Source organism: Podarcis gaigeae (genome assembly GCF_964106915.1).
Source record: "Podarcis gaigeae genome assembly, chromosome: 9".
Taxonomy (NCBI): Eukaryota; Metazoa; Chordata; class Lepidosauria; order Squamata; family Lacertidae; genus Podarcis; species Podarcis gaigeae.
This window is the reverse complement of record NC_139685.1, coordinates 1220460-1233643: the sequence shown is the minus strand read 5'-3', so window position 1 is coordinate 1233643 and position 13184 is coordinate 1220460. Positions and strand designations below refer to the sequence as shown.

The following is a 13184-nucleotide window of genomic DNA, read 5'->3' as shown; positions in this document are numbered from 1 at the left end:
CATCTTCTGCATGAGAAGCCCTTCTAATGTTGAGAGACTGCTGTCCCGACTTTGCTTTCTCCTGGTTTTTCATTCTTCTCAATCCTAGGTTTGGTTCTCCACATTTCCATGCCAGTTTGTGCTTTTTCCTTTTTTTAAAGAACTCCTCATGGAAAATTCATCAGCATTTTAGCGTGAATTTCTCCCAATACAAATTTTTGCACGCAATTTCACATAATATTACTTTTTTGGGGTGAAGTAATTTCCCACAACAGAATGCATGTTTGCATGTTATTTTCACTAATTTATGCATTTATCGGCGCAAATCCCCAGAGTATATGCAGTTCTGTACACATTACTTGACTGCAGAACTGCATTGCAAAATTCAGAGGAGTGCGAATTTTGAAGCACAGCTGTGCTTTGGTTCGCCAGGACCAGGAGGAGACCAGGGTTCCAATCCCTACTTGGCCATGAAGAAGGGCCAGTTGTTGTGGAGAATTAAATATGGAGGGGGAAAGACATGGATGCCACTTTGAGCTCCTTGGAGGAAAAGGTGGGTTATAAATGCAATAAATAATAAAATTAGTTCAGCTTTAAATGTAAACTGGATCAAATTTCTCCCCCAGCCCTCACCATGACTGCCTTTCATCTTCTCTTCTCCAGGCCAAACATCCCCAGTGCTTTCAATCCTCCCTCGTAGGACTTCGTTTTCAGACATCTTGCGATCCTGAGCCTCCTACCCTGCGGCTTCTCTGTGTCCTTCTTAAAATGCAGCACTGCATGGAGAGGCAAATCTGTTTGGCAGTGGGCCCAGGCTGCCTTGGGAGGTGGCTGGCTTTCCTTCACTGGACCGCCATCCCTTAGGAATGCTGCAGGCGAATCCTGCCTTGCGGATCCTGCACTATGTAAGGGGGTTGGACTAGGAGGCCTTTAAGGTCCTTTCCAACTCTACAATTCTGCTTTCATGCCAGCCCTTCTGATCTTCACATTGTTGTTGTTTAGTCGTTTCCGACTCTTCATGACCCCCTGGACCAGAGCACGAAAGGCACTCCTGTCTTCCACTGCCTCCTGCAGTTTGGTCAGACTCATGCTGGTACCTTCAAGAACACTGTCCAGCCATCTCGTCCTCTGTCGTCCCCTTCTCCTTGTGCCCTCCATCTTTCCCAGCATCAGGGTCTTTTCCAGGGAGTCTTCTCTTCTCATGAGGTGGCCAAAGCATTGGAGTCTCAGGATCTGTCCTTCCAGTGAGCACTCGGAGCAGAGGGCAATTTTCTCTTCTTGCCCCCCTCCAACATACCCACAACAATCTGGACATAACTAGCCACCTGTTTCCAATAAACCTAAGACTGTAAGCTCCTTAAGAATAGTCTCTTTGATTCTGAGCCTGTTAGGTTGCATTCCTAGTCCAAATCTGGGGCTCTGGGGGACTTAAACACAACACAATACAGAGAAACAAAGATGGTTAGGCAGCAATTTGGAAAATCATTGCCACTGCATGATGGTGACAAAGGAGACCGTGACAGGTCCCTATTTGCAACCACCCAGCAGTCTTGTGTGTCCCAGAGCCACGGCCATACATTTCCTGCCACTGAGAGGCTCCATTGAGCCTTTTCTGCCCACCTCTCTTCTTAGAAGCAGAACTGAAAAATCACTCGTGTATCTAAGTATTTGATATCAACTCCCAGAAGGATCCCGCAGCCACAGCCCCGAGGCTCCTGCTGCTTGCAGCTCAGTATTGCCACCATCAGCTCCCACCTGCCTCTCCAGGTAAGGGCTCTTGTCCCATACACTGCAGCCATTCCAGAAGAAGCAGAGACAGGCCCACTGTGAGATTAAACCATGCAAGAAACACCCTGTGTTCCTTAAAGAGGAAACAGTGAAGGTTACCCTACCTAGTGGTGCTGGTCCATTGGGGCAAATGGGGCAGCACCCCCCACCTCAGTCTGGATGGAGCCAGCCCCTCCCACCTTCTGCTGCTCTCCCTGCTTTCCCCCTACCAGCCCTTCCCAAGCTGCTTCAGGAGAGGCTATTGGCAAATGAATGTCCACTGATCAGGAGAGGCTATTGGCAAATGAATGTCCACTGATCATTTTATATGCAAACATAACCTAAAACATGCATTTGTGGGGGTATGCTTTTCAGTGCATTTCACCCTAATCTATGCAGTTTGTACATCTTTATAAGGTAATTTTGTTTACATAAAATACATATTTTGTGCACACTTTCAGAGGGCCAGCTCTGCATCACAAAATCAGGAGGCATATGTAACTGTTGCATATTTGGGTGCAACTCCGTTTGAAGAAGAGGGGTTTGCATGGGGTTAACCCAAAGATTAGGGACCTCCAGTTTCCCATACTATCCCTGTATCTTTAACCTCTCAAGCTGACCTCTTTATCTCCACATTGTTTATACTGATACTCTCAGGCTGCATCATGTTTTTGCTCCTCCTCCTCCCACTTCCTTCTCAAGCCTCAAGGTGGCAAGTCGCATTTAACTGTCCTCAGAGAGAATAAAGGTGAAGCATGGCTGCCGTATTCTTCTCTGACCTTTGGGGTCCCTCCCAACACTACAATTCTGTGACTCTGATTCTGTCCTAGCCATGCATCTCCTGCAAGAAACCACCTTGTGCTTCTCGTTGTGTGAGCTTGCAACAAGACCTCTCTGCTAGCTGAAAAGCTGCTCACTTTGCATACCAAAAGGGTTTCAATAGGTCATTGATCTGATTAGTAACTGGATTGATAATGTCTTCTGATCTATCTGCAAGTTCAGGACCAGCGAATGAGATCAGTCCGCTGCAAAAAGTGAACCAACCAGTTTTCTCCTCCATGCCTGATTGACAGCTTATTAAAGTCTGATACAGATTGCATCCTTAACAGTCAGAATCATAGATTTGAATTTCTTTGCTATCAGTTCCAACTCCCTGCTCGATGCAGGAATATTGGTCTTCGCTACTTCAAACTAGTTTTTCTGGAGCTGCCTCTGCTTGGCAATGTGTATGTGTGCACTCACACAAACACATGCAGGTCATGATCTTTGTGTGACAACAGGGAAGTTGCAGATGTACACAAGTGTCTTTACTTCCAGGCTAAGGATAGTTGGATACATAGGGTGTGAGCACAGCTTAGCAATACAGAGATAACCTGTCAGAGGACGATCCTTCAGTTTTTCATTCAGAATGCTCTACGTCATGTGAATGAGGCGAATGTTTCAGATGGGTGATGCTCAGTCAAAACAATCCCTGTTCCATCCATGTGGATATCCCAGCAATGCCTGGTGGATGCACATAGAGTGAGACAAGCTGCGCTCTGTCAAAGGCCTGGCCTACCACCAAACCACAGGTTATGGGTCAAAACTGTTACTGGGTTGTAAGCAGAGGCTTCTGAAGAAGCCAGAGGCCATCTGGTCTGCCTCTTAGTGCAGACCCAGGTCACTGAGCCTGAGCTTCCACAGCCGTCTCCTGCCATGAACCACCCTTGGCAGGATCGGAAGCAACAGCAGCAGATCGGTTCCATGGTCATAATATCATCTTATTCCCTTGTTAACTGTGCTGTTTTAAATATATGTGACTTTCTGTTTCCTGTTCATTAGGTTGTTTTGAAGATATATTTTATACTTTACTTCCTTCAGTAATGTTTTATTCTGGATTTGTTGCAAACTGCTTTGAGATTTCCCTTGCTCCAATAATGGGCCCCATTTTGAATTGAGTGCAGACCTAGGAATAAGGTTCAAGGTGAGGCTTCCTTTCCCAAACTTGCCTATGCAAAGGTGTGTTTTGTGCTCAGCTCAAGGCAGGTCAGCTGGCTTGCCTATCTGTGTGACAGTGAGTTGGACTCACTCCTTATACAGTAACAATCCCTGGTAACTAGCCAGCTTCCTGGCAGTAAGCAGACTCCTGTCAAAACAAAATAAAAAAATTCCTTCCGGTGGCACCTTAGAGACCAACCAAGTTTGTTATTGGTATGAGCTTTCGTGTGCGTGCAAGATATCTGAAGAAGTGTGCGTGCACATGAAAGCTCATACCAATAACAAACTTAGTTGGTGCCACTGGAAGGAACTTTTTTTATTTTGTTTCGGCTACGGCAGACCAACACAGCTACCTACCTGTAACCAGACTCCTGTCAGTTCAAGATAGTTTTTATTATAGAAACAAACATCCCGAGCGGGGCTTCACAGGCCTCTCAGCAACCATAGATGCTCTAATCTGAATCCGAGTTCCAACAGGATCTACGCCAGAACCTCGCCATCGGCTCTTCTCCACTGGCAGTGGACAGAGTCTCTCTCTTATCTGTTGGCAGCCTGGCCTCTCCTTGGCCTCTTCCAGCCCTGCCTCTTCATCTGAGCTAGGAGTGTGAAGGGAGGGCTGTGGGTGTCAGTTTTGGAAACCACTCCTTCTCCCTCATCAGAACCTTCAGCCTATGACCTGCTGGCTCTGAAGTTAACCCTTCTGCCTCTTGTTCACTTTCTGAGGCTCACCCTTCTGCTGGGTCCTGGAGGGACACTCCTGCTGCCAGTTACCGCCACCTTTGAGCTTTCTGTGCATCTCTTCAAAGCAACCACAAGCCTCTTGGGTGTTTTCACATATTTGCAAGGAGAACATGCAAAAGCAAGGGAGATCTTTGCCAATTTGTGGCTATCTTGCTTTGCTTCTTTATTTTAACAGGGTTCATATATTGTTTAATTGTAAATAAAACCTCTAAGCAGTTTGCAAATAGCGTAAAATATACGCTAATGTTGTCAATAAATGTCAGTTAAAAACAAGCTTTAATAAAAATTAAGCCAACAAATTATACACATTATAAACTAAAATAACGATAATGTCTGGGTAGAAGCTTTTAGCAAGGGCAGAAAAAAGTACTGATAGCGGCTGCCCAATGTCAATGGGCAGGGAGTTCCAGAGAGTTGGACTGCCACCAATAAAAGTGGAGAATGAACATCATGTGGCATTTCTAGAAGCGCCAGTTGCGCTGACTGAGGTGGCCAAGTGGGCATTCACAGGGTAAGGCAAAGCAGTCCAACCATCTCTGAAAACTGTCCTGAAAGTTCCTGCACGCCCCAATGTTCAGTCTGACCAGCTCAACTCACTGAGCACAGGCCAATTTTCAAACATCTTCCTGGGCCTTGCTATTCACCCTTGATACGGCCCATTGGCAAACTGTGGCACTCCCTGCCACAATATGCAGCAATGGCCATCAACCTGGATGGCATTAAAAAGAGATTAGGACACCTTATTGAGGATAAGTTATCAATTACTACTAGTCATATTGGCTAGGCATTTCCTCCAGTATCCGGTGCAGTATGTCTCTGAATACCAGTTTCTGAGGACCATGGGCATGTGATGGCTACTGCAGTTATGCCCATTTCAGCACGTAATCAGCCATGTTGGGAACAAGATGGACCTTCGGATCAGTCGAACAAAGCCTTTCTTATATCCTTGCCTAGTTGTTCTGCTGCCAAAAATGAGGGATTGCTACTCACCAGGGACAGGCATTGGAAAACAGATAAAACCAGAACAGCTGGAGCATGGCAACAGTGCCGGGTGTCTCTCTGCTCTGCAATACCTGCATTTTCTTTCGCTGGAGCCAAAGGAGACCTGGCTGGTTGCTAGAGCATGCTCACCCCTCCCTCTGCAGCCATTCAAGGCCCCCACTGGCTGCACCATCGCTTTGCTTTGGGGCAGTGGAGGAAAGGCTGTGATACGGAACCCGGCTTCTGAAGGTGACACTGCTGCAGCTGACGATACAGAAAGGAGCAGCAGACTCTTCTCTTCCCCACCTGTCTCTTCTTGCAGAGATTTCTCCCTGAAAAGCCAGATTCCTGTCACTCCCTGGGTTATTGTCAAGATGCACCTAATAACAAAAAAGTCTGGCCCCAGGGAAATGCAGAGAGAAAGGATGAAATGAGAGGGAGGGCGGGAGGGAGGGGGAGAGAGAGAGTGTTGTGGGGGGAGCTCTGGCTATGATCATTCTTGCAGCCTCCCTGCCTCCAGGCTGGTTTTACTTCCATACAAATATTTTCTCCCCTTCTCCTCTGTGTCTCTCGCTTGTTTGAGTTTACATTATTTATGGCTTTGTCCATATTTGCCGTTATTGTTTCATTCAACAATAAAATGGATTAGATAAAAATGCCAACTGTTCTCTGCCTTTGTTTGTCCTAAGCACTGTGTTGTGACGCTGACGTTTCCTCGCTTTGGAGAGGAGCAGCGTCCCATTGTTTTCACAGCAGTGAACCGCCCAGAGGACATGGCTAATTGGGTGGCATATAGAATGCCCAAGACAAAATGAATAAAGAAGGAAAGAGGGAACCGAGCTGTGAGCCTTCACACACACACAGAAGCCAAGGTGTCTGGCTTGCAGTTCCCCAGAGGTCTCCCATCCAGGCAATGTCCCAAGTCAGACATGATCATCTTCAGCCAAGAGGTGGTCCTGTGGGCTCCAGCATGGGGCCACCCAGATGCTGTTGAACTACAGCTTCCTTCCTTCCCAGCCAGCAAGGCCAACAGTAAGGGATGATGGGCATTGTAGTCCAACAATATCTGAACATCAAAACATAGGCTACCTCTATTCTGGGTCTTGAAGGTGCTGTTTTGGGGGTGCATGTGCTGCCTTTGCTAACCCAAAGGAACCAGTCATTTTCTCCCCTTCAGACCATTCTTCTCCAGCCTGTTTCCTTCTCCTTCTCCTGTTTCATTATAACTGCTAGGGAACCATCTAGATGGAAGCAAAAGACAGGAATATAGATCTGGTCACACCCATATCTCCCTCTCAGTGGGACATTAGGGGCTCAAGTATTCAAAATTCACAATGACCTGGTTTGTACAGGAATTTGCTCGGCTCATTATGCTCAGCTGGGCTACAAATGGAGCCATTTTCTGGGCCAGAAGTTCTCCACCACCAATGGCAAGCCAGCAGGCCCATGCGGGGGGGGGCAGGTGGGCACACTTGCCCCGGGCCTCAGAGGGCTAAGTTGGTATGGGGGCCCCCGCCAGGGACCAGCTGCTGTTTTACTTGAGTTTATAACTTTATTCCAACAAGACTCCCGCCCTGGGTCTCTGACAAGCTCTTCATGGGCCTGCAAACCTGTATTGCTCTGACCACCATTCCGCAGGCCAACAGACATTTTCGGGGAATCCACTTGGATTTCATCCAGTTATGTTAAAAGGAAGGAGGAAGTTATAGCCATTTTTAGCTTCCACATTGTAGTGAATGGGGAAGAAACACTCCTAGAATAATTTCTCATAGTGAATTATGTGAACAAAGAGTGCTTGGTTTGCACTGAATGTACAACCCTTTTGCTCTTCACTCAGAATTGGGGTTACCCTTCTTCCAGATCTTTGCTGCCTTTCTTTTTTTAAAGTGTGGTGTGGAAAATTGTAGTGATTGTTAATTACTGAATCCAATGCCTGCATACTCCATGAGCTAGTTAGAGACCAAAGATTTCCAATGCGCAGCCTGGTCCATTGCTGCCAGTGCTCTGGAGAAGAACGACACGTCTGATCAGCTCTTGCCTGAGACTCCCTGAATCAAAGTTTCCCTCTCACAAGACCCCCACGAGGTAGCCTGTGGTAAAGGGTAGAAATTTGTTTAACAGGCGCACCATGCGATGGGTCCACTGTATTTAAATGGGGGCAGTGAGCGGGGGGAGTCCATTCTCTACTTGAAGGGCAGCTGGGTCCAAATCCAGTTAAAGAAAGACCTAAGGTTTAAAGATAAAGAAGGGAGAGCCGGGGGGCATAAAGAGTGAGCCCCTGGCAACACTCAGGTGGCACACGGGTCACAGTTTCCCCCACTTAAATCACAGCGATTATTTCTAAATTTGCATCCAGACATAAACATTAGCGCATGCAAATTGCATGCAAAACAGCGTCCTCCTCTGCCCTCTTTCCCAGCAAAGCATAAGCGGACACCCCGCTTGGCTAAATCCCACAAGCTCCGCTCTGTTTCACTTGCTTTTCCTGAAGAACTAGACTCTGTGTGATGACAACAGAAATAAGTAAATAAAAATATAATGTCAGCAATGATAATGATGAAGGGAGAATTCACATTGGGCGGCATGACAATAAAAAGTAATCACAGGAAAGTGCCGACATTTAATTTAAACCAGAGCAAGTCACGGCAGCTAAACCTGACTGCTTCCCTCACGTGACTTGAGTCTCCCAAGCGACAGCAGGCAGCCCGGGAACCGAGAGATGGGAGGAGGCAGTTGCCGGCCTCAAGAGCCCGCCTGGGCTGCCCGGTGTTCGCTTCTTCCTGCCATTGGCGGAGAAGGGACTTGAGCTGCAGGTGTTCTGTTTTTGAAGCATCTCCCTGGGGAGCTGTTACTGCTGCAGCTCACATGCCACTTAGCAAAGGACGCATCCAGTAGCCTTCCAGCAGAGAAAGGCCATTGCTCTAGAGCAGAGCCAGTAACATCAGCTCTGGAGGGGGGGGGGCTGGAACTGATGGCCCCCTGGATGTTGCCAGACTCCCACTAGCCCAAGCCAACATGGCCAGGGAGGATGGCAGTTTTCATTCAGCAATCTCTAGAAGGGCAAAGCTTAGCAGGCACTGACCGAGATAATTTATTTGTATTGTTTATTTTATTTATTAAATTTCTATCGGGATGCGGGTGATGCTGTGGTCTAAACCACAGAGCCTAGGACTTGCCGATCAGAAGGTTGGCAGTTCGAATCCCCACGACTGGGTGAGCTCCCGTTGTTCAGTCCCAGCTCCTGCACACCTAGCAGTTCAAAAGCATGTCAAAGTGCAAGTAGATACAAAGATGCAAGTAGATAGGTACCACTCTGGTGGAAAGGCAAACACTGTTTCCATGTGCTGCTCTGGCTCGCCAGAAGTGGCTTAGTCATGTTGGCCACATGACCCAGAAGCTCTCTGCGGACAAACGGCAGCTCCCTCAGCCTATAGAGCGATATGAGCGCGCAACCCCAGAGTCGGTTGCGACTGGTCGGGGGGGTACCTTTACCTTTATACTGTCCTTCAATCCCAAGATCACAGGGCAGTTTATAATATAAAACCACAAAAAGACGTACCGTAATTACACATAAAAACAATTCCCACCCCCAGTTTAAAAGTCCACAGATTATTTAATTGGCCAAAGGCCTAGGAGAAGAGGAAGATTTTCACCTGGAGCCTAAAGAAAGGCGCCAGGTGAGCTTCCCTGGGGGGGGAGCGTCTCACAAGCTCATGAGACCAGGCCCACCTCCCCCCCCACTCAATGCCATGTGTTTTGTGAAGCCTATTGGTTGCCCTCTCATTCCTTATCCAAAGTCGAAACAGATCCTTTTATTCCTCTGTGGCTATGCAAGAGGTTTAATCCTGACATGTTTGTGGTGCCTCGAGCTGAGGGCAAAGGTTGGCACTTTTTGATGCTCTGTTCTCATTTTCAGTTTAGCATACCCTCCAACATTTCTCCAATAAAAATAGGGACATCCTATTCCATCATCATCATTTTACTATTTATACCCCGCTCATCTGACTGTGTCGCCTTAACATAATAAAAGACTGAACTTTTTTAAAACAAACAAACAAACAAACAAACCCTATACAGGGCTGCCTTTAGATGGCTCAGGGGTCAGATAACTCCATACCCTCCAACATTTCTGTGATGAAAATAGGGATATCCTAAGGAAAAGCAGGACATTCCGGGATCAAATGAGATATCAGGACGGCTTCTACAAATCTAGGACATCCCTGGGAAATAGGTACACCGGGAGGGTCTGGTTTAGTCCAGTCTCAGGTTAGAGATCAACATCCTTCCATGGAAGATTAAACACAGGACCTTCTACATGACCATCTTTCCCTTGAAATTCAAGCAGCACACAAGCAAAAGCCTCGCCTGCGCTAAAGGTGACACTACTTCACAATGCCCCCCCCCCCCGGTAGATTTCTGGGAGCTGTTGTCGCATCCCGGGGCAAAGTTCGCTACCAGGAGCATTACTTCTGGGTTAGTGGAGCTCGTTACCCGAAGCGTTCATAAGGAGGGCAGTACGTAACCCGAGGTTCCACTGTATAGTGTAAATGGCCAAAGTCAAGCAATTGATACTCCCTTTGCTAGAATGGGAAGAGCCCGCCTTCTAATTCAATGTTCTTCAACCTGGTGCCTCTCCAATGCTTTCTACTGCAGCTCTCATCAGCTCCAGCTCCAGGGATGATGAGGAGTCACCATCCAACAGCACTAACAGTGTGGTGTAAGGGTTACAGGGCTGGAGCCATAAAACTCACTGAGTGACCTTGAGACAATCAGAGCCCAGCCTACCTCACAGGGCTGCTGCAAGAATAAAATGGGGAGGGGGAGAGCCAAGGGGCTCCTTGGGCAAAAGGTGAGATAGAGATTTAAAAACATACAATGTAAGTGAACAAATCGGGGGGGGGGCACCAGTTCCCCATTCATGCTGTGGGTCCAGCCCTCCCCAGCACCTCTTTCCCCGGCTTGGGCTGGCAGTGACTTGGACTGTCCTCTTTTTAGCACTTCAAGATATGGCAGCCCATCTGCCATCCATGCTCTTCAGCTGGAGAATGGACCTAGGAACCTTATATCTATATTAATAGAACTGTAGGGTTGGAACTCAAGGGTCATCTAGTCCAACCCCCACAATACAGGAATCACAACTAAAGAATCCCTGACAGATGGCCATCTAACCTTGAAAACCATGAAAAAGAGCCCCACAAGCAGAAAAGTAGCACAGCAGGATAAGGACTGTACTGGGCTTCCCCCCCCCCCCCCCCATTATTGGCTTGTTTTTGTTTTTATCTTAAATACATTTTTATTATGTATTTTGTGTTTTTTATTTTGTAATTTTATGCTGTGAACTGCCCTGAGATTTATGTATGAAGGGTGGTATACAAAATTTAATAATAATAATAATAATAATAATAATAATTTACTAGCTTTCAATCTGCTGTGCATTTCCCTCTGCCAACAATCAAGGGGATTTTTGATTTATTTTTTTAAATGTGGCCCATCACTTGCTGTCTGAAGTGGTCCTGTCCTCTCTCTCACCCGAGGATTCTGCCATCATATTCTGCCATACACACTCCTGGATCTGGCCTTTTATCTGAAGCCACCAGGAAAACTGAGCAGGAAAATCAGGCAGGGTGATGGGTAGTGGAAAATACAGAGAGGATCAGGGAGGAAAGAAAAGAGACCTCTTTTGCAAATATCTCTTGCAAATGTGGCCAAATGTCTTGAAAACGCAAATTTACAATGCCCAGGAGTACAAAGGAATATTTATAACTTCTGGCCAGATATTTCCACTGGGTTATTGCAGCATGGGGATCTCAAACATTCAGGCTGAACTTCTATACTCACTTGCCAGGGAATAAGTCCTATTAAGCTCAATGCAGCTTACTTCTGGGTAGTCGTGCATAAGATGGCACTGCTGTATTTTGTTATTGGGAAACCTTGAGATGGGTGGCCTCAGCATGAGAGCAGAAATTTGCCTGTTTCTAAAGGGTGGGAAGGAACCTGACCCAGACATTGCTGTGATCGAGAGATGAGAGGGAGGGGAGGCCTTCTCAGAGAAAGCCAGAACCACCAGGGCAACCGGCGTTGCCTGTGGGGCATTGGGAAAGAGGCAGAAACCCGGGGGGGGGGGGCAGAAGAGAGTCAATAGGCAACTGTCTGGCAAAAGAGCTGGTTTGACCATAAAGGCGATGGGTTCAAAAGATATAGCTTTTCCCGTAGTGGCATTCTCTTCCAGATGAGCCAATTAATATAGATTATAGAAATCTTTCCTGTCAGCTTTTGAAGCATGATCTGCAGTTTTAAACTTGCAATACTCTTGTTGTGGTTTTCTTTTTCATTTTGAACTGCTGCTCATTAATACTGTTACACAGTTAATGTATTAATATTGTCATTTTAACTGCCCATTTGCAGCTACCCAATTGTTGCTTTTATTTTTGCTACTATTTTCACCAGACGTTGCTTCAAGTGGTTGTGCTTGGTTTATTTATTTAGTTTTAAGGAAGCAGGATATAAACACAGTATTTAAAGTGAAATGAACAAAACGCAAGTGAACAGACTGGGCGCCTTTGAGGTTCAGGGTGTAGATGGGAAAGAACAAAAGCAGAGCCTGGCTATAGGATCAGCCCAAGGGACCATCTAGCCCAGTATCTGGTTCTCACCATTGCCCAGAAAATGCATATTGTGATGCCCAAAATGACAAGGGCACACTGCCCAGCACCTTGCATGGAGAGGCAGGCTGCCTCGGATGCTGGAGGAAGAGAAGCTTCTTGAAGTGTCAGCTGAGTGGAGGATGCAAAGAGCCTCTTCCCAGAGGGCTGTCCCTGAGTGACCCAAAGAGAATTAATTTGTCGCCTGCGCAAAAGAGGTGAAAGTTGTGCTCTTGTTTTCTCCCCATCCTTCCTGTGTCGGCCAGTTGGCTAAATATACAATTTATGCCCCCCCCCCCCGCCACCCCTGTCAGTGATGGATGGCACTCCAGACTTCCTGCTAGTGCTAAAGAGAGGATGGCGGCCTTTGTGGCATTTATTAGCATTTATTCAATTCCCCGGGTCAAGAAGACAATTAATGCTCACCTGCCTCGGACACGTCCACTGCTCTGCCATCCATCTTTAGAGAGCCAGGTCCTCTTTGCAGGCCGGCAGAGGCCACGGCTCAGGGTTCTCCAGGCACACATGGACTCTTCTCACAGAGCCCCCCCCCCACGCCTCCAGGGGAAGCCCCCAAGCGGCAACCAAGAACATGAAAAGAGCCTGCTGGATCAGGCCAATGGCCAAGCTAGACCAGCACCCTCTTCTCCCTGTAGCCACCCAGATGCCTCCAGGGGAATCTCACAAGCAGGATTCACGTGCAAGAGCCCTCTCCCATCAGAAGGCCTAACTGAGCAGAGTAAGCGCAAATCCATGAGGAAAGCTTTCAAAGTGGGATGAATCATCCATGGAAGAAACACAGCCTTGTGGGGTGGGGGGAGAGCTGCTGCTTTGAATGCAGGAGGTCCAGGGTCCAACCCCCCAGCATCTCCAGGGAGGGCTGGGTGGCTGGCTGTGTCACCTGGCCTAGGTGGACAAGCAGATTGGCTCAGTCCAAGGCAGCTTCCTGCATTCCTATGGGAGAAAGGTTTTTTTTAAAAAAAAGAAAAGAAAAAAAGGGGTGGGGGTGGGGGTGGGGGAGAAAGCCAAGAGGGAAGGAGGGAAATGACAAAAGTGCAAATCAGAAACTTGCTTGGGAGGTTGTTCATTCTGGCTGCC

At 47.3% G+C, this 13184-nt stretch overlaps 2 protein-coding genes across 6 annotated transcripts in view; one reads left to right on the top strand and one right to left on the bottom strand.

Moving 5' to 3' along the window:
* The window catches only part of LINGO1 (leucine rich repeat and Ig domain containing 1), a 696168-nt gene that overhangs the window by 41623 nt on the left and 641361 nt on the right, over positions 1-13184 (bottom strand). The window contains exon 1 of one of the 5 annotated variants that reach the window (XM_083698288.1): positions 12513-12619. The exons of the other annotated variants lie outside the window; for them this stretch is intronic. Within the exon in view, the coding sequence (XP_083554414.1) occupies positions 12513-12542 (30 nt within the window). The 5' untranslated portion in view covers positions 12543-12619. Of the gene's footprint in view, positions 1-12512; positions 12620-13184 lie in introns of those variants that run through there. 5 annotated transcript variants of the gene reach the window in all.
* RCN2 (reticulocalbin 2) overlaps positions 1-13184 on the top strand; it is a 1080843-nt gene that overhangs the window by 549669 nt on the left and 517990 nt on the right. The gene's annotated exons all lie outside the window — the stretch shown is intronic.